We start from the raw sequence: 22094 nt of genomic DNA, 5'->3' as shown, positions 1-22094 counted from the left end.
ATTCTGCATGTTGTACAAACAAAGGAGCAGTAGGAAATATATAAAAACATTTGGCCTAGATTACAATTGTTGATGCTGGTGTGTTATGTTGTCCTCAGCCTCACCCAATCAATAATGCTTTATCAGGTAATACAAGTTGTTGCTTAAAATGTTTACCAAAAGCATTTTTAAACACCCAATGCATATATAGAATCCTCTGTACTTTAAATGGATAGCCTATAGCAGTGATGGTGAACCTTGGCACTCCAAATGTTTCAGAACAACATTTCCCATGATGCTTAGGCACTCTGAAGTCCAATTGAGCATCATGGAAAATGTAGTTCTGAAACATCTGGAGTGCCAAGTTTCGCCATCACTGGCCTATAGGGTAAAATGTATCATCACTGCAGTGCAGGCAACAGGTTCGCAAGTAGTGAACCTGTCCACCTGCAAGCACGGCAAAATGTAACTTGTGCAATGCCACCCCCTGATCAGGAGCAACCAATTTCTCTAGAGCAGGGCATGTCAATCACCCTGAATGAGCGAGTACCAAGGTTATTGATCTTGCCACATCCAAGATGGCAAAGAGGCAAAATTAGCAGATCACACCACAAAATACTAACCATCCACTTGCAATAGCAAATCACAAATGCGAGCAGTATTGAAGTGCTCTATATTATGCACCAACAGTTTTAACGCTCCATACCTCTTGCATTTTTGTGCTCCACTTGTAATCTAGTCCTTAGTTTATATATAAATATTATGCACATATTCTATGTGTTTGTAATGTTCCTTTAAAATTTAAAAAAAAAAACTTTTAGCAACAACAAAAGTCTACATAGAATGTAGTTGTCAGTACCTGCAGGATAATCTACACTGTAGTCTACACAAGTCATTTCAAATGCAACAGAAAATATATTTCTGGATCAAATACACATTCTGAATATTTAAATGATTGCAAAAAATACAATTTAATATGTTGTTTATTTTTGTTTTGCTCTAGGATTTGCGCTAGCCTTTATTGCGTACCCCGAAGCTTTATCACAGTTGCCTGTTGCACCTCTCTGGTCCTGCTTGTTTTTTTTCATGCTGCTGACGCTAGGGCTGGATTCTCAGTTTGCCTCTGTGGGTGAGTATTTTTCTATTATGCTAATAATACATATACACATTTTCTCTCAATAGACTTGGCCCATTCTGTTAGTCATTTTTCTCCACAAATATCCTTCTCCCAAACTTAAATAATCTAAAGAAATAGGATAATATATATATATATAAAAAAAAAATAAGTTTATTAAAGTGATGGTAAACTCTCCCCTTTTTAAAATCAGATCTGGAATGTAAGCACTATTTTAGATAGAGTTTTATTCATCATGTGTAAAGAAGATGCGCTATAACTTAGTTATTAATATAGATATGAAATTCAAATTCCCAACGTTACACCACCCACTTCAAAAGTCAATTTTCCTGTCAGCTAAATGATTGAATTACTCTCCAATCAATGCTCTAGCTACAACAAAAGTGCCATATGGGGAGAGCGCTGATTGGACAACAATTCAATCTGTTAGCTCACAGAAAATTTGACTTTTGAAGTGGGCGGATGAGCATGCAGTATTTGAATTTCATATCTATATTAAAAAGCACGTTATACTGCATCTTCATTACAGCTAATGAATTAAACTCCATCTAAAATAGCGCTTACATTCCAGATCTGATTTTAAAAAGGGGAGAGTTTACCATCACTTTAAGTAATGGGCTTTCTTTATAGTGATACATTTACAGCCTCTGGTTTGTTTGACCATATAGTTTTATCCCTTTCAACCCTGCAAACATATCTGCAAATCAGCAGCACTAGATACACAGCTGGGTCATCAGTAGTTTCCATTTGGGACCATCAGCTCTCTGCATATGTTAAACACATAGATTTGGAGGATCGACAGTGATAAGATTACGCGTTCTAACAAATTTTCATTATAATGGCCCTTTAACTTAGAATTCAATTATTTTAGTTATTTTATATTTTTATTGTTTTTATTATTATATTATTCTTTTTTTGTGGACAATATTATATTGCAGAAATATTATTTCCAGACCCTTTTTTTTCCCTCTTCTTTTCCAGTTTAAGCTTATGGGTAATTAATAGGTAGCCATAATTCATTGTTCTAATCCAAAAAGACAAGACACATCTACATCCCCAAGCATGCACATGGAACTGTTAACTCTTTCATAAATTAAAAATATAAAATAAACTACATTATAGATAGATAATTGATAAATAGATAGATAGATAGATAGGTAGGTAGATAGATAGGTAGGTAGATAGATAGATAGATAGATAGATAGATAAATAGATAAATAGATAGATAAATGATAGGCAAACAGACAAAAAAAAGCCCAACATTCTGGCTCTAGTTTTGTTTTTGTACTTTCCTCCTAGATAAACAAATGTGTCATGCCCTGTTTTTTCATTAACCTCTCATGCCTGGGGCAAGTGTTTAAAATCAGAATTAAAATCAAGGGCGGGATCGAATCATATGGGACTGCCTACGTTGCTAGGCAAGTCCACCAGTCCGATTATCCTTTTCCTTAAAGCAGGAGGCTGTGGGACGCCAAATAACATAGGACATTCTATGCCGTGCTAAGGGTATTAAAGTTCAGCACAGTTAGGATGGCATGGAACCTGCTAAGTGCATTAAACAGTTAAACAATTAAAAAAACAAGTGCATTGCCTAAGGATGCCTTTGTTTGTTCTAAAGGTGAGCTGTTACGGAAAGCTACAGCGGAATAGTTACTCGTTATACTATTTTGGTTGCCAAAATAACTAGCGCTGTCTTATTATTTTAAATGATATTCACTGTTTTTAGTGTTACAAAGTCAACTGAAAGACCTTAGGCTTCTCAGGCAAAATAACTATTGTGCTATTTAGTTCATGTTCCAGCGCATCAGTGCTCTTACACAATAAGAGATTATTTGTTGGCTATCTTCTGCCTTATAGAAACTTCAGTGTTTATTTGCTTTCCTTTTGCTTGAGGGGTTAAACGTCAAACTGACTTTTCAAACTAAGCTTCTGACTCACTGGGGTGGGACTCATTTTGCATATATGAGATTTAAAGGTACACTCAATCAAAATTAAACTGTCTTGATTCAGATAGAACATGCCATTTTAAACAACTTTCAAATTTACTTCCATTAACAAAATGTGCAGTCTTTTTATATTTAAACCTTTTGAGTTACCAGCTCCTACTGAGCATGTGCAAGAATAAGTGTGTATGCATTTGTGAATGGCTGATGGCTGTCACATGGTACGTGTATGCATTTGTTATTGGCTGATGGCTGTCACATGGTACAGGGGGAGTGGAAAAAGACATAACTTAAAATTGTCATAAAAAAAATCTACTACTCATTTGAAGTTTAGACTAAGTGCTATTGCATTGTCTTGTTATCTTGCATTTGTTGATTATGCAAATATACTGTGTTGACTGGTCCTTTAAGTTATCATAAAAAAGTGTTGGGTATATGGTGCGCAAATCTGCCCCTTGCAATACACACTAATCTGCTCCCATAAAGCAGATAATGCAAGAACTGGTACAAAGAAAAAGAGAGATGTGTGTATGCGCTAAACAGCTCTGGGGATGATGAATATTCTATAAATATATATTAGTATATTTAGAGATATGAATTATGAAGGTATATATTATGAAAACACTTTGTGTGGCATAAAAATATAGTGTAGGTGTTACAGAGTCTACCTGTGCGACTAGTTTAAATCTAATATCCAAGCAACTAAAATGAATCAAATATCAAAGCAATATGTATATCAAAATAAAATTTATTTATCTTAATTAAAATAACAATGAAATATTGTCTACTGATACTATGATATTATGACCGGTCATATATAGTAACAAACTCTATGCTAAAACATAAAAAATAAGCTAAAAATAGCTGACTATTTGTGCAGCTCAGTCTAAAATTATATTGGGATAGTAGCCCTATATGAAAGAGTAAATCCACCTATGGAATCTTGGCTTTTATAACAGTGAAAGTTCCGTTTGGGAAAGAGGTAGATATCAAACTACCTAGGGATGAAGTATTATTATGGCTCCGTTATAGGAGTAAACAGGTGTTAAAAGTCCCGTATGGAGATATTGAAAGTTCCGTAATTGGCAGTTATTCCTAAAAGAAGGTATCAACTTATTTTCACAGAAACTGCCAATTACGGAACTTTCAATATCTCCATACGGGACTTTTAACACCTGTTTACTCCTATAACGGAGCCATAATAATACTTCATCCCTAGGTAGTTTGATATCTACCTCTTTCCCAAACGGAACTTTCACTGTTATAAAAGCCAAGATTCCATAGGTGGATTTACTCTTTCATATAGGGCTACTATCCCAATATAATTTTAGACTGAGCTGCACAAATAGTCAGCTATTTTTAGCTTATTTTTTATGTTTTAGCATAGAGTTTGTTACTATATATGACCGGTCATAATATCATAGTATCAGTAGACAATATTTCATTGTTATTTTAATTAAGATAAATAAATTTTATTTTGATATACATATTGCTTTGATATTTGATTCATTTTAGTTGCTTGGATATTAGATTTAAACTAGTCGCACAGGTTGACTCTGTAACACCTACACTATATTTTTATGCCACACAAAGTGTTTTCATAATATATACCTTCATAATTCATATCTCTAAATATACTAATATATATTTATAGAATATTCATCATCCCCAGAGCTGTTTAGCGCATACACACATCTCTCTTTTTCTTTGTACCTTTAAGTTATCATGCTTTGTCTATTATCAATTGTAGTAACAATTATGTTAATGTTTGACGATTGCGTTATATGTATCAATATAATGATTTGCTAGAAGTCATCCAAATTAGTCTTAGCAAAGCTATTTGAAGAACGATTTTACCCGGAAATACATTTTTATATAGATTGGCAGGAATTGAATATAAAAATAAAAATAAACACTTGGCTCATGATATTAATTTTATATGAAGCAATTACAGGCCAGTCTTGAGGTTGTAGGTGATTTGTGGTTTAATCTATAATACATTAGAGCAAGTTATTGCTGCATTACTGGTGCTAACTACTAGGTTGGTCACAAACCTGCACTTATTGTGCATAGATAATAATTTCTTAGCTTCATCTGGTACTGTGCATTTTATTCCAATGGTCACAGTTCAAACATACTTTTGTTGTTAAAGGGACAGTTTACTTAAAAATCGTCATTGTTTAAAAAGATAGATAATCCCTTTATTACCCATTCCCCAGTTTTGCATAACCAACACTGTATATTAATATACATGTTACCTCTGTGGTTACCTTATATCTAAGCCACTGCAGACTGCCCCTTATCTCTGTGCTTTTTTTTTTTTTTTTTAGCTTTTTACAGTCTTCGATTTTAGCCAATTATTGCTGTTTTTTGTGAACCATTATCATTTTTCACGGGAGCGAGCAAAATGTTATCTATATGGCACACATATACTAGCACTGCCTTGCTGTAGTTCAAGATTGTAAAAAGCTTAAAAAAACACTGAGATAAGGAGCGACCTGCAGGGGCCTAGAAACAGGCAATCTTAGAGGTTATAATGTATATTAATAAAAAAAATGTTGGTTGTGCAAAGCTGAGGAATTGGGAGTAAAGGCGTTATCTATAATTTTAAACAATAAAAACAAGTACTGTCCCTTTAATACCCCATTGTTACAACATGAAAAATCAACACAATATCTGCATCACTAATCCTCTGATTTCATAATCCAGAAATCAAATTAGTGCAATTAATGACAAAAAAAATAGTAATTATGTGGGTATAGTAATTACATCATAGGTACTTGTATGTTGATGATTGATCAGTTTTAATGTGTATTGATGCTAATAAGTAGCGTGTGCAATTTACCTTTTGTGCGCTGTAACCATAGCAATATGTGTCTTTGCAAGGTGTTTGTGCCGAGACACTGTCAGTATAGTGGGCATATCTGTCTGTTGCGTTATGGAATTTGCTAAATTTTTTATTACTGTAAAAATGCTTATTATTACATGTTTAACTGTAATTGAGTGAGTAGGTAGCGTTTGTATAATGTGAAGTTCCTCTAAAGGGCCTCAAATACCTCTTGCTATTGGGTGAAAATGTTAGGACAGGCTCTGGGATCCGCCACCCTAAGCCTCCTGTTTGCGCGGCCCTGGAGTCTGTGAAGAAGGGTTGGGATTAACGCGGCTCCCCCAACGCATTATAGGTAAATATAAATCTGCAGGGGACACTGTGTCACCTTTAGCAAAGGAACATTTACATTAGTTTTAATGAAAACAAAAGTAAATGTTACCGAATGTTCAGTATTTGCTTAGTTCTAAACAAAACGAGTACCAAATAGTGCAGCAAATAAATATTTTTATAGAACAAATTTTTTAGAATATTTGTTACTAATAATTCATCCAAAACAAAGTATTTGCTGCTCCACAAGTCTAATAAAAGTAAATTGGATTTTTTTAAAATTGTTTTGTCTGAATAACAAAAGAACATTTTTGGGTTTCATATCCCTTTAAAATGTCCTTTAAATGATATATATATAATAATCTTGAGTAGCAATATTCTAACGTGACTGACTAACTTTCAGGGATAGTTTATTCTTTTCAGAATGTTGTCAGCATTTATTTATTACAGTTTTTTTCTCTTTCATCTCTATAAGCAGTTGGGAATGTTTTGCTTTTCTCATTTTATCTATGTGCATTATGTTTTGGTAGGATTCTTTTTTTTAAATTAGTACAGAAAACAAAAGGGACTGGCACCAAAATGAAAAAAAAGTTTTATAAAAGAGTTTTTTTATGGTTGCTCTTGAAAAAGATGTATCATCAAAACTTGTTTAGCTGCACGATTCTCCATCAGAAGTTTTAATTTGTGTGATTTTATATTTCAAATCTTGGAAAACAATCTTCCCTTTTAATCTTTTCCTTTTTGGTGCCAGTCCCTCCCTTTTGTTACTTTTCGATGTAACTATTGATTTTTACAAAATATCTCACTATTTTGTTACATTAATGGTACTTAAAGGGACAAGAAACCCCAACTTTTTTTCATGATTTGGATAGAACATACAATTTTAAACAACTTTCCAATTTACCTGTATTATCAAATTTGCTTCATTCTCTTGTTATCCTTTGCTGAAGGGACAGCATTGCACTACTGGCAGCAAGCTGAACATATCTAGTCAGCCAATCACAAGAGACAAATGTGTGCAGGCACCAATTAGCAGCTAGCTCCCACTAGTGTAGGATATGTGCATATTCTTTTTCAACAAGGGATACCAGGAGACCAAAGCACATTTGAAAATAGAAGTGACTTTAAAACTGTATTAAAATGACATGCTCTATACGAATCATGCTGTTTTAATTGTGACTTTCCTATCCCTTTAACCCAAGAGTTGAGGTACTGTGCCCAGCAATGCCTTTGTTTGTGAACTCATGCATTTATCTTTGATTAACAAAAGGCAAAACATTGACGTTTACAATCCATTACATGTAAATTAGTAAGGAGTTGATTGCAGTGTTGCTTTATTAACCAGGCAGACAAGTTTCTCTATAATTGAAGCAATTCATAGATAACATCTAATTATACCTAATGACATATCTGACCCTACCCTTGAAGGACCTACTGGTACAAATATGCACTATGGCATTACACATAGGAGATGGAAGTGAGGTTTAACCTCTTAAGGACATATGACGGAAATTTTCCGTCATAAAACAATTGAGCAAACTGAAAGCTGTGTCCTTAAAGGGTTAAATGAAAGTATATCTCATTGACTTCCAGAACCTAATCAGTAAAAGTGACACCTCAGATACTCACAACACCTTAGAGTGGAGCAGTTACCTCTTTTGAAATCCATATATTATCACTGTACAGAACATGAAATGTTTCAAGACTGTAATGTAAAATGTTAAAATATGCACAGTAAAAATACTTGGCAATATATATTCATAATTTATGCTGCTTGCTTTTGCTGTTTCCCACAGTCCCTAGATAGGCAACAAAGCAAATTCTGCAGCCTAGGTCATCAAAATGCTGAAAATTAACTAAACCAACCACATACTAGACAGTACTTAGAACAGTGCCCCAATTCATATACAGCTATCCTTAAAGGGACACTGATCCCACATTTTTTTCTTTTTTGATTCAGATAGAGCATGCAATTTTAAGCAACTTTCTAATTTACTCCTATTATCAAATTTTCTTCATTCTCTTGGTATCTTTATTTGAAATGCAAGAATGTAAGTTTAGATGCCGGCCCATTTTTGGCGAACAACCTGGGTTGTTCTTGCTGATTGGTAGATAAATTCACCCACCAAAAAACTGCTGTCCATGATCCTGAACCAAAAATTGTCTGGCTCCTTAGCTTAGGTGCCTTCTTTTTCAAATAAAGATAGCAAAGAGAATAAAGAAAAATTGATAATAGGAGTTGCTTAAAATGGCATGCACTATCTGGATCACGGAAGAAAAAATTGGGTTCAGTGTCCCTTTAACCCCTTCGCGACAGAGGACGTGCCCGGAACGTCCTACAAAAAAATACCCTTAATAACCAAGGACGTTCCTGGCACGTCCTCAGGAGTTTCAAGCGGCTGAAAGCGATCCTGATCACTTCCAGCCGCTTTCAAGGTATTGCCGTGATGCCTCGATATTGAGGCATCACTGCAATACCTTTTTTGGCACACTGATGCAGAGAGGGCCACTCTGTGGCCCTCTCTGCATTGGCCAGCGATGGTGCCGATTGTTGGTGGGTGGGAGAAGCTGCATGGAGGCGGGTAGGCGGCCCATCACTGGTTAACTTCCGGCCAGCAGTGTCGGATCAGTATGCCATTACTTAAGATGGCGAGTACAATTGTGGGGTGGGGGAAGGAAGAGAGCTGTTTGGGAGGGTTTAGGGGGTGTGATGTGTCAGGTGGGAGGCTGATCTCTACATTAAAGCTAAAATTAACCCTTCAAGCTCCTTTCAAGCTACCTAATTAACCCTGTCACTGCTGGGCATAATACAAGTGTGGTGCGCAGCGCCATTTAGCGACCTTCTAATTACCAAAAAGCAATGCTAAAACCATATATATCTGCTATTTCTGAACAAAGGGGATCCCAGAGAAGCATTTACAACCATTTGTGCCATGATTGCACAAGCTGTTTGTAAATAATTTCAGTGAGAAACCAAAAGTTTGTGAAAAAGTTAACAATTTTTTTTTATTTGATCGCATTTGGCGGTAATATGGTGGCATGAAATATACCAAAATGGGCCTAGATCAATACTTTGGGTAGTCTACTACACTGCACTAAAGTTAAAATTAATCCTACAAGCTCCCTAATTAACCCCTTCACTGCTGGGCATAATAAACATGTGGTGTGCAGCGGCATTTAGCGGCCTTCTATTTACCAAAAAACAATGCCAAAGCCATATATGTCTGCTAATTCTGAACAAAGGGGATCCCAGAGAAGCATTTACAACCATGTGTGCCATAATTGCACAAGCTGTTTGTAAATAATTTCAGTGAGAAACCTAAAGTTTGTGAAAAAGTGAACGGTTTTTTTTATTTGATCGCATTTGGCGGTGAAATGGTGGCATGAAATATAACAAAAAGGGCCTAGATCAATACTTTGGGTTGTCTACTAAAAAAATATATATACATGTCACAGGATATTCAGGGATTCCTTACAGATATCAGTGTTCCAATGTAACTATCGCTAATTTTGAAAAAAAAAATATTTTGGAAATAGCAAAGTGCTACTTGTATTTATTGCCCTATAACTTTCAAAAAAAGCAAAGAACATGTTCACAATTTAGAAACTATTTAGCATGGTTGTTTTTTGGTGGTTGTAGATGTGTAACAGATTTTGGGGGTCAAAGTTATAAAAAGTGTGGGGTTTTTTAAATTTTTTCATCATATTTTATATTTTTTTTATAGTAAATTATAAGATATGATGAAGATAATGGTATCTTTAGAAACTCCATTTAATGGTGATAAAAACGGTATATAATATGTGTGGGTACAGTAAATGAGTAAGGAAAATTACAGCTAAACACAAACACAGCTGAAATGTAAAAATAGCCCTGGTCCCAAACGGTCAGAAAATGTAAAAGTGGTCTGGTCACGAAGGGGTTAACTAGCTAAAATTATTTGAGATTAGATAAACATACTCACCCCTTACCAATATCCAACGTACACTGTGCATTGGCCTCTTGGCTCTTTCTGAATGCTGTAGCCCAATGCCTCTAGGAGTGATTAATTGCTAAAATAAACATTCCATGAGTTAAAAAAAACTTGAATGTCCCTTTAACTTTTTGAAGATGGAGGAACTGTCACTAATGTAAGGATTTACCAGGATAACGTCAAAAAATACAAATAGATTATAATCCCATTTAGACTTAAAATAGAAAATGCTAATACATTTATTATATACTCAGAACTTTTATAATTTGATATAAATATACATGATTACTGAATGAGAAGTGTGCAATTTGTTAAAAAATGAATGATGCCTGTTTCTGCTCTGTGGTCTTTGGAGTACGGCCCTTGGGCCCTAGCTTGGGCAGCCCTGCTTTAACCAATATCTTAAAATAGGTTGTATGAAGTAGCGAGTTGAGATTGGTTTGTGTTTATGTTTTGTGACTTATGTATTGCAAATTTGCCTACATTGTACAAGAATGTTCTTATTAAGTAGTTGCTGCTATATTTTAAAAACTTAAGGGGATAGAAAGGTCAGAATTGAATTGTGCATGGGTGCATTTCAATTTGAAATAGAAGCATACCAGACTACAAGAACATTTAAGGAATATAAAAAATGCCTCAAAAGATCTAACTATAGGCAAACAATTGACTTTGGTTGCTCGCCATTTTCTTAATAAACATAACTCAAAACAATAAGAACTGAAATGTTATGGCATTCAAAAAATTCAGCTGGGAATTAGGGGAGGTGATATTGAGAAACGACTCCTACAAGCCGAAAGTAGATGGATGTTATTACTCAACACAATTCAACCATTCGGTTTGAATGAACAGAACAACTTTTCACGTTTCCTATAACAGGATAGCAATAACTAATATCCATCCGTGACAACTCTCAGCCTAATTCGCTATAAGATCCATTAATATAAAATCAACCCCTAAAAACTACACTGAGGGGTCACAAATAATTAACAGTACTACACAACTTAGATATAATAGACAAATGTCGAGGGATAATATAAATAATGGATACTATTCTCATAAATACCATGAACAGAATTCTGCTATACCATAATAAGTTTGGAATCTTAATGCTTTACTTATATAGCTATCGTGGGAATTAGAATAAATCTGAATATACTCTTAGTCTATAATTGAGTACTTTTTATACCACCTAGATAACTGTCCTAGGAAGTAGAATAAATCTGAATATACTTCAAGCTCATAATCAAGAACTAATTCAAACTTTGTGCACTATATAGAGTGATGAAACTAAAATGCAATCTAGAAACTCCAATTTCGGTTCTCTTTTATCTCTCTTCCCATTATTTTCTTTTTCTCCCGTTTTCTTTATCACTGACACTAGTTTTATTATACTTAACTGCACAAACCTTTAGATCCACGAGTGGATAACACTTTATTAGGAGATGAGATAAACTCACTATTATTTATGATCTAGAAGTAAAAATGGATTGAGATTCATCTCTAGATGTACGCACATATGCTAACATTAGCTGCTAACTATGTCACTCTACATCACAATACTAATGGGACATTATAACTACTTAATAGAGTGTTCCTCGTACATGAATTTCTTTTAAACACTGGCACATAAGCCATCAGTAATCTTAATTACTTATCCACTGTTATATATAATAATCTTATTATTATATTAGTATTTTTATTATTTAACTATATATTTATCTGTTTATTTATCACTGTTACTCTCATCGTTATAATGGGGGGAGATATAGAGGATAAATTAATAGATTATAGAGCTTTTAATGAATTCTGTCAGCTAGATATTGTTTAGCAGATAGACATCAAAGTAAGACTTACACAATAGTTTCCTAATTTACATTATGGAATAGCTACCTAGGTACAGTATCTAGACACACAAACTTGGTAACACAGCAATAAATAACTTTGACTCGATAACAGTTCGATATACTAAATATCAGCATAATGGATATACTTACACCAGTCACTAATGACATAATCTATCCAACGACATAACGTGTCCTGGTATACATAAATTGGATCGGCAAATGTCAGACGATTTCAAACATAATATAACATGATGATCTCTGTAGTATACACCCCTGTTGTTAAACAGGAGAGGTGTGTGTGTCTGAACCAATACTATTACCTTTAGGCTCCCTACGTCAACAAGAGGGGCGTGATTCAAAAGAACATCCAATGTTCTATCTCCCAAGATAGATCCCGCGGCGCAAATAGTCTTTTGAAAAAGCCGGTACCGGCGAAACATGTCAGGGAAGAGCAGGGTCTTGGTGAGGAGTCCTTAGAGCTCCTGTGTTTTTAGAAAGCATTTAGAAACCTTCACTTATGTAATATTTAACTTAACTCTTGTAACAATATCTATACAACTAAGCAACAAGGGTCCTTAAACTTTACTAATTTGTGTCACTGAACTTGACAGTGTGGACTTTTAGCAGATAACGATAACGCAAATCTTATAATAACAGCATGTACTGTATATTCCCAATGAGACACTAGAGCTCACGGATCCGCCACATTTATAACCAGCCACTCCCTCAACACAAGCCGGAAGGTTACCCCCTGAATCTGGGAATGTTATCAAGTATATAATTTAAATAAATATATAATTAGTTTTAAGGTTTAACCTCCTGGGAGCGGTACAACGTTTATCGGCTCATCCGGTAGCGTTCAATTGGGGAACATTTTATATAGCCTGGTTAATACAAACAGGCATGAGTCTAAATATTTGGAAATTATACATAATAATCGACAGAAAACTATACTAATACACCATATGATCTAACGAAATTGTTATACAATATTTACAATCTGTTAATAGAAATTGAAAGCTTACATCTAAGGTATAAAATAACGCTAACAACACCTAAGAGGGATCAATACATTGCCTCCCAGTGAGAGATAGAATTAACTGCATCTCCTTTATACTTACCCTAAGAAGCGCATACATAGCCTGATGAACTCTAACTGTGGTGACTTAACGCTAAACTGGGAACCAATATAGTATCACATCTGATGATGTGTTGACACTTCTTCTGATGTGAATACTGATTATTTTCAATAGAGTTTACACAAGGAATTAGTATCAATGTAATTTGTCTATGCAGTTATATTGTCGCTAATTATCCTTTATCTATCTACACCTAAGTATATTATACAACACCATTAATCTTAATATCGGTGTAATAGATTACAGTTATTTTGCAAATACCACAAAGGGTTCGGAATATGATACATAAACACAGTTTTTTATTAGTCAACCTATTCTCTATCCTTCCTGTTGGAATTACTACAAACTAACTGAATTAAATTGACTATATAAGGCAATCCTTATATGCTGTCTACAATTTGGGATCACAGGAATATTTCAACCCTGTGATTAGACTAAACTCACACCCTGCCTGGCTCCCTCATACAATAAGATGTATGTACAGTTACTCAGTCTATACTTCAGTGACTCCAATAACTCTTAAGAGACCCTCAAATTATATTTGTTACATTAGTTGTATATATATATATATAACTAAATGTGGTTTAAATTATTTTCTAATTTTATATGTTACTTAATAAAAGTTATATTTTAAACTAGCTCTACAAGTCCAATAATCTTATGCTGTCGCAATCCACTAGATGAATAGTTATAAACCTTGAGTGCTATTAAGTGTATTCTCATAAAGAACTAGTCTCTTCTTGTTCTTTTAAATTAAATAGAAGCATGTTTGCAGTATAAAAATGCTTTTAGTAAAAGTTATTAATGTTGCTCTGCAACATACAGTATACACATATCCTTCAACTATGTATTCAAACACCATGCCTGCTCAGAGTGCTGGCTGTGGTGTGTATTGCTTAGGAAAATATAATTTGTGCCATACAAGCTACTGCTGATTCTTTGAGAAGGTGTTTTGTTTGAATACTGGTGCACAAGCCCTCACAGGATATGTGTGTATGCTGCAGAAAAACAGTAATAACTTTTACTAGAAGCATTTTTGCTAATGGAAGTGTAATGCATAACTGCTTATAATTCAAATTGAAAGGCACCCTTGCACATTTAATTTTTGACCTTTCTATCCCTTTAACAGCACATGAAAGTCAAAACTAAACCTTTAAGTTAAATTATTATACTTTTTTTTATTATTACACTTTATTTATGAAGTGCCAACATATTCCACAGTGCTGCCCATGGGTGCAATTCATTTAAAAAAACAAAGATCTAACACTTGTAGGAGACAGAACAAAATTTACAAACACATACAGGCGGAATTGAGGGCCCTATTCCTGTGGGAACTTACAATCTAAAAGGGTAGGAGGTTGAGAAACAGGAGGTGAGGACTGCAAGATTGAGAGAGATGTTAATGCAGAGTTAGATGAGGGAAATGTTAGGTAATTGAAATTAATTTATTACTGAGTTGGGTGGTAGTCTTCTCTGAACAGAAAAGTCTTCAGGGAGCATTTAAAGGAAGAAAGATTAGGTCAAAGCCTTACAGCACGAGGGTGAGTGCTCCAGAGGGTAGGTGCTACACGACAGAAGTCCTGCAGTCTAGCATGGGAAGAGGTGATAGTCAAAGATGCAAGGAGCAGGTCATTGTTGGATCTTAGTGGACGGGCTGGAGTATACTTGTGTATTAGAGAGGATAGGTAGAGGGGAGTGGCGTTGGTGAGAGGTTTGCATGTAAGGGTGAGAATTTTTTATTTAATTCTGCTGTGAATGGGGAGCCAATTAAGGGACTCGCAGAGAGGTGCAGCAGATACAGAGCAATAGGAAAGGTAGATTAGCCTGGCAGAGGCATTTAGGATGATTTGAGGGGGGGAGAGGCAGGAAAGAGGAAGGCCAGTAAGTAGGTTATTGCAGTAGTCAAATTGGGAAATAACAAGGGAGTGGATTATTTGCTTTGTGGTGTTAGCGCTCAAAAAAGGGTGAATCTTGGAAATGTTGCGTAGGTGGTTACGGCAGGATGAAGAAAGCGATTGGATGTGGGGGACAAAGGATAGATTTGAGTCAAGTGGGGCGATGGGGAAATGGTGATGCCGTCAAAAGGGATAGATAAGTCACAAGTTGGCGTAGAGCTTGAGGGGGGATAAGAAGGAGTTCAGTCTTGGACATGTTAATCTTTTGGTAGTGAGAGGCCATCTAGGAAAAAATACCAGATAAGCAGTCACTGACATGAGAAAGGACAGAGGGAGAGAGAGCAGGGGTGGTGAGGTAGATCTGGGTGTCATCAGCATAGGGGTGATATTTGAAACCATAACTGTTGATAAGTTTACCCAGTGAAGAAGTATAAATGGATTATAAAATTGCCTTCTTTGTCTTAGTATCTTTTGCTGAAAAGCATACCTAGAGAGGCTCCAAAGAAGCTATTCACCACTGGAAGCTACCTGGTTATTAGTGGCTATACAAATATGACTCTTGCTTGTGGCTTACTAGATGTGTTCAGCTGGCTTTGTAGTGAATTAAATACTTAGTTATATGCAAACAATTGTGTGATAATAAACACGTTTGCACGTTTCTTTGTAATCTAACGTATAATGATGTAATCTTGCACTATATACATCTGTCTGTTCCTTAAGACAGTTAAACACAATCTATCAAGCCAACTTTACGTCTACCCTCTTATATGTTTTATATATGAGCAAATCTTGAGTAAGGTGCAACTGGTCTTGCTAAATTTCAGTACTGAGCCGCTATCTTTCTAGTCTCTCTTTGAAAAGACAAGTGGGGCGCCACAAAGCATAATTTGTATGGAAGTAACCCAGAGGGACCTCCTATGAGGATATTGTACGTTTGTATTTTTTTCTGTACCCAGAGGGACCTCCTATGAGGATATTGTACGTTTGTATTTTTTCTAGTTTGATGCTATATGTAATATAACAGTAATCTGTTTCTTTTTTAGAAACCATAACTACAACAATTCATGATGCGTTCCCTCACGTAATGAAGAAAATGAGAGGCATTATGACAGTGGGAGCCTGTGTTGTATTTTTCCTGCTTGGTCTTCTCTGTGTGACACAGGTATTCATTTTGTTATAGTGTATATATTTTTAAAAGCAGGGACATTCTAGTGTGAAATACTGCAATATTTTATTTGTATATTTTTTTTTTTTACTATTCAAAGGTGCCAATGAGCAAATGAGAAGCATGCATACATGTGTATGCTACAGTTACTGGCTGTATCTTCATCTGAAGCAGAAGTGAAATGTTGCAGGAGTTCATCATTAACTATATGTTTATTCCTTTGGAATAAAAACATAGTATATAAAAAAGTGAATTTGTCTAAAAGGTTCTAACAAAATAGAGAATATTATTTTTACTCTAGCATGTTCCTTTAACTAGGTTCATTAAAGGGACAGTAAACACCTTAATTACTAGACATTTCCGTTGTGTTATTATAAAATAACATATCAGCTAAGTCTTAACGTTTTTTTAAAACGTTATTTTTTCAATAGTGAAACTACATTCATAATTTGGAGGAGCCAATCTGGGTTTTAGTCCACAGACAACAAGGCAATTAATGGTTATAAATTTAGTAAGTGAATTGTTTTGCAGTTATCTGAAAAAGCCAATTATGGACATATATCTATCAGAGTTAGCCTTAAAAATTCAGTAAGGTCCATTCCATGTTCTGAGAACTAGAAATTGCTCAATTTTCATTATTATATTCTATTTAAATAATTATATGAAAAGGGTACAAAATAAATAGTGAAAACATACTTTAAATTAGTTTCGTTATGTATAACTAAATATTTTATATAAAAATCTCATGGTGTTTACTGTCCCTTTAAAGTATGTCATTTCATATTGGTAAGGAAGTCTTTATGCGGTTTCTAACCAATAAAGTTATATGAAAAAGAACTGGGGTACTTATCAATTATCTACAGAGTGTGTTGTGTTCTTGTATATTGTACTCATGGGAGTATCTTTCTGCAAAGTTAGTAGAATTTTTTTTTTTTTTTTTTAAAGTTACCAACACATTTATTTATTTATTTATTTATTATGTTAGGGACAATTAGAGACAGATATAAACAGTTAATAAAAAAGTGTGCTAACAAGGCTGTGTGAAAACCCTGCTAAATAGGTACTTTAACATTCCTATCTTCTACAGAGCCTTGTTTGCATACTCCCCTTTATTGACTATTTCATATCTGTATCTAATTGTCCTAAGCAGAAGAGCCAGATAAGGGAATACCTAGGTTCCAATATGGCTACATTTTACACGTATATCTTCAATATTTAAACATCCAACATACTTTTAAAAATTACATTGTCATATTATTCTCAGGCTAATATTTGATTTGAATGCATTATTATATCTGGCATTTATTTACTACTTACTGTCCCTTTAACTACTCATTCAGTTAGCTTTTCCACATAATGCTTAGTATTCACAGCTTTATTTCTGTTTGTCCTACAAATATATTAGAGGAAGTTATCATAATTTGTGACTCTTGTCGATGTTCTATTTTTTAGTCAGGAATTTACTGGGTGGATCTAATTGACTATTTCTGTGCTGGATGGGGAATCCTTATTGCTGCAATCTTGGAACTTGTGGGAATCTGCTGGATTTATGGTGAGTGTGTGCAACAGTCTTGTATAAACAATATCAGAACAGCATTCAGAGGTGACATAACTGAAAAAATGTTTTCCTTAAAATAAAATTATCAGTCTGAATATCAGTACGTACAACATAATGGGATAAACCAAGTAAAATATATGTTTAAAGGGATACAGCCTATAACCAGGATGTATGTAAAAACATGTATATTGTTAATATTAAAAGGCATGTGCAACTCCAATTTTTTTCTTTTATGATTCAGATACAGCATAAACTTTTTAAAAAGTTTCTAATTTACTTCTATGATCAAATGTACTTTGTTCTGGTAGTTAGTATGAACGTATCTAGAGCACTATATGCTTTTGACAGTGTTATAGACTTTTGAGCACTAGATGGCAGCAGTGATTGTATAATCAAAAGTGATGTAAAAATGTGGCTATAAAGTGCTTTAGATATGTGTTCATTATTCTACCTAACTCATTTTCAACAAGGATGTCAAGAGAATTAAGTAAAATTGGAAATATTTTTAAAATTGTACATTATACCTGAATCTAGAAATATTTTGAGTTTCATGTCCCTAGAAGTAAAATGTAATATTCTTTTTCTCTAGTAATTTGTAAGAAGCAATATGGCAAGTTAAGGAATATCATAAGGCATAAAAGGATCTATATGTTATTAAAACAAACAATGTATGAAATAAGTACAGATATATTTGCTTACCCCAACATACAGGAAAACAAAAAACTTTATATATAGATTCCACTGTAAAATCTGCATCTCAGTTTGTAGCAGTTTTAAGATTATGGAATGATGAGGGTTCAGAACTCACGTAGAAGAAGATTTTACTGTTCATTCCATTGACAATCTTCAAAGTTGAAAGGGGCGGGTGGGTTTTGATGTGGGTATGTTTTGTAATATGACTGAGGGGTCACTGTGAAGCTCCTGTAGTAGTTCAGTTCTGACATTTTATCAAAAGCAAGTCAGAACATTTAATCATTTTATTATGTTTTTATGTCTAAGGTGGTAACCGCTTCATTCAAGACATTGAAATGATGATAGGACAGAAATCGTGGATCTTCTGGCTGTGGTGGAGAATGACATGGTTTTTCATAACTCCTCTACTACTAACTGTAAGTTTCTAAAAAAAAAAAGACCAACATTTTAACTCATTATTTACCTATGAGATCTACAAATATATATATATATATATATATATATATATCTGTCTGTCTGTCTATCTAATCTGTCTGTATGTCTATCTATCTATCTATCTGTTTGTGTGTCTGTTTGTCTCTATCTATCTATCTATCTATCTATCTGAGATATATATTTATCTATCTGAGCTATCTATCCATATCTATCTGTCTATCTATCTATCTATCTATCTATCTATCCAAATGTGTTCTCCGCACACAATGTTGCCAGTCAAGTGGCAGGTTGGGGAAGTGTAATACTTTGCAATATTATAACATTTTCTGTTATTTCTAAATGTTACTAAAGCTATCCAAAGCACACATTGGGGGATATTTATCAAAGATAAATATTTATATAGATAGATATTTATAGCTCTTTAACATTGTAAAAATTACATTTTAATTGTAATGTTTTGTAAATTGGAATATCTATCTATCTATTACAAAACTCCATATTCCTAAAAAAAAAGACCTAGCTTGAAAGGTTGTGTTATATCATGATTTCTAGAAATAAGTCCATTAATTCTTACATTTTTGCATGGTCCAGAAAAAGATAACAGATTTATTCAGCACATTTGCACCAGAGCTTTGTATATTTCTCTATTTACATGCAACCTTCCATAGAAGATCTCTTTAAGTGATGCCTATGCAGATCCAGTTGAAGGCCTTCTGCTCTTATAGGGAGTGTTAACCACAGGTTTATTGCTGGACACAATGGCCTCTAGTTATCAAGCTCCGTATGGAGCTTGATGGCTCCTGTTTCTGGCGAGTCTTCTGACTCGCCAGAAACAGCAGTTATGAAGCAGCGCTCACAAAGACCGCTGCTCCATAACCTGTCCTCCTGCTCTGAGCAGGCGGACAGACATTGCCGGAAATCAACCCGATCGAGTACGATCGGGTTGATTGACACCCCCTGCTGGCGGCCCATTGGCCCCGAGTCTGCAGGGGGCGGCGTTGCAATGTTGAATACGGCGAGCGTATTGCTCGTCGTATTCAGCTAGGTCTGTCGGACCTGATCCGCACTGTCGGATCAGGTCCGACAGACCTTGATAACTTGGGGCCAATGACTTTAACCTGCTAGATGTTTTCTAACTGAACCTTTCCTAAAGCATAAAAGGTGTCTGCTAGTATCATAATAAATACATTATCTGCACACATTAGTCTAAATATTTCTCATAGGCAATGGTAACATATTTATATCTTCTCATATAGGCCATCTTAATCTGGTCTCTGGTAACCCTAGAAACGCCCAAGCATGGCACTGTGGAATATCCAGCATGGGGAGTTGCTTTGGGCTGGTGCATGATTATATTCTGCATCATTTGGATTCCTATACTGGCAGTTAAAAAAATGATACAAGCTGAAGGAACTCTGTGGCAGGTAAGGCTTACTTATATTAAACATCCTGTTAATAGCTAAAGTCGCTTGAATCATCGTTATAATTTATTCATAAAGTAACTTTATTGTTAGTAAGTGGTGAACAAGCAGATGCGGCAATGCACAAAACCTATACATCACAGTAAAAACTGATATCGCCATCTTTGTTAATACATAGTGAAAGAGACATGAAACCTAACATTTTTCTTTCATGATTCAGATAAAGCATGCAATTTTAAATAACTTTCCATTTTAATTCTATTTTGAAATTTGCTTTGTTCTGTCAGTTTCCTTTTTTGAAAAGCATACCTATGTAGGCTATGAGCAGTGATGTACTACTGGGAGCTAGCTGCTGATTGATATGCCTCTTGTCATTGGCTCACCTAATGTGTTCAGCTAGCTCCCAGTAATGCATTGCTAGTCCTTCAACAAAGGGTATAAGAGAATGAAGCAAATATGATAACAGAAGTAAATTGGAAAGTTGTTTAAAATTATATGCTTGATCTGAATCATAAAAGAAAAATGTTGGGTTTCATATCCCTTTAAAAGGACAGTCTACAATAGAATTTTTCATGTTTTAAAAGATAGATAATCCCTTTATTACCCATTCCCCAGTTTTGCATAACCAACACAGTTATATTAATATACTTTTTACCTCTGTATTTACTTTGTATCTAAGCATCTTCTGACAGCCCTGATCACATGACTTTTTATTTATTATCTATTGACTTGCATTTAGTACTGTGTTGTGCTAACTCTTAAATAACTCCCCGGGCATGAAAACAATGTTATGTATATGACCCACATTAACTAGCTGTTGTGAAAAGCAAATAAAAAAGCATCTGATAAGAGGCTGTTTATAGTGGCTTAGAAACAGGCAGACATTTAGAGGTTTATATGTTATAAAGTATATTAATACAGGGAGTGCAGAATTATTAGGCAAATTAGTATTTTGACCACATCATCCTCTTTATGCATGTTGTCTTACTCCAAGCTGTATAGGCTCGAAAGCCTACTACCAATTAAGCATATTAGGTGATGTGCATCTCTGTAATGAGAAGGGGTGTGGTCTAATGACATCAACACCCTATATCAGGTGTGCATAATTATTAGGCAACTTCCTTTCCTTTGGCTAAATGGGTCAAAAGAAGGACTTGACAGGCTCAGAAAAGTCAAAAATAGTGAGATATCTTGCAGAGGGATGCAGCACTCTTAAAATTGCAAAGCTTCTGAAGCGTGATCATCGAACAATCAAGCGTTTCATTCAAAATAGTCAACAGGGTCGCAAGAAGCGTGTGGAAAAACCAAGGCGCAAAATAACTGCCCATGAACTGAGAAAAGTCAAGCGTGCAGCTGCCAAGATGCCACTTGCCACCAGTTTGGCCATATTTCAGAGCTGCAACATCACTGGAGTGCCCAAAAGCACAAGGTGTGCAATACTCATTGACATGGCCAAGGTAAGAAAGGCAGAAAGACGACCACCAGTGAACAAGACACACAAGCTGAAACGTCAAGACTGGGCCAAGAAATATCTCAAGACTGATTTTTCTAAGGTTTTATGGACTGATGAAATGAGAGTGAGTCTTGATGGGCCAGATGGATGGGCCCGTGGCTGGATTGGTAAAGGGCAGAGAGCTCCAGTCCGACTCAGACGCCAGCAAGGTGGAGGTGGAGTACTGGTTTGGGCTGGTATCATCAAAGATGAGCTTGTGGGGCCTTTTCGGGTTGAGGATGGAGTCAAGCTCAACTCCCAGTCCTA

The 22094-nt window shown here is 35.1% G+C and overlaps 1 protein-coding gene across 1 annotated transcript in view; it reads left to right on the top strand.

The window, feature by feature from the left end:
- LOC128639628 (sodium- and chloride-dependent neutral and basic amino acid transporter B(0+)) overlaps window positions 1–22094 on the top strand; it is a 75879-nt gene that overhangs the window by 42512 nt on the left and 11273 nt on the right. The window contains exons 9-13 of the mRNA XM_053691758.1: window positions 983–1108; window positions 16107–16225; window positions 17681–17780; window positions 18786–18895; window positions 20171–20338. Coding sequence (XP_053547733.1) covers window positions 983–1108; window positions 16107–16225; window positions 17681–17780; window positions 18786–18895; window positions 20171–20338 — 623 coding nt within the window. The remainder of the gene's footprint in view (window positions 1–982; window positions 1109–16106; window positions 16226–17680; window positions 17781–18785; window positions 18896–20170; window positions 20339–22094) is intronic.

Source organism: Bombina bombina, chromosome 1 (genome assembly GCF_027579735.1).
Source record: "Bombina bombina isolate aBomBom1 chromosome 1, aBomBom1.pri, whole genome shotgun sequence".
NCBI classification, from domain to species: domain Eukaryota; kingdom Metazoa; phylum Chordata; class Amphibia; order Anura; family Bombinatoridae; genus Bombina; species Bombina bombina.
Note: the sequence above shows the minus strand (reverse complement) of the source record. Positions and strands in the feature narration are given on the sequence as shown.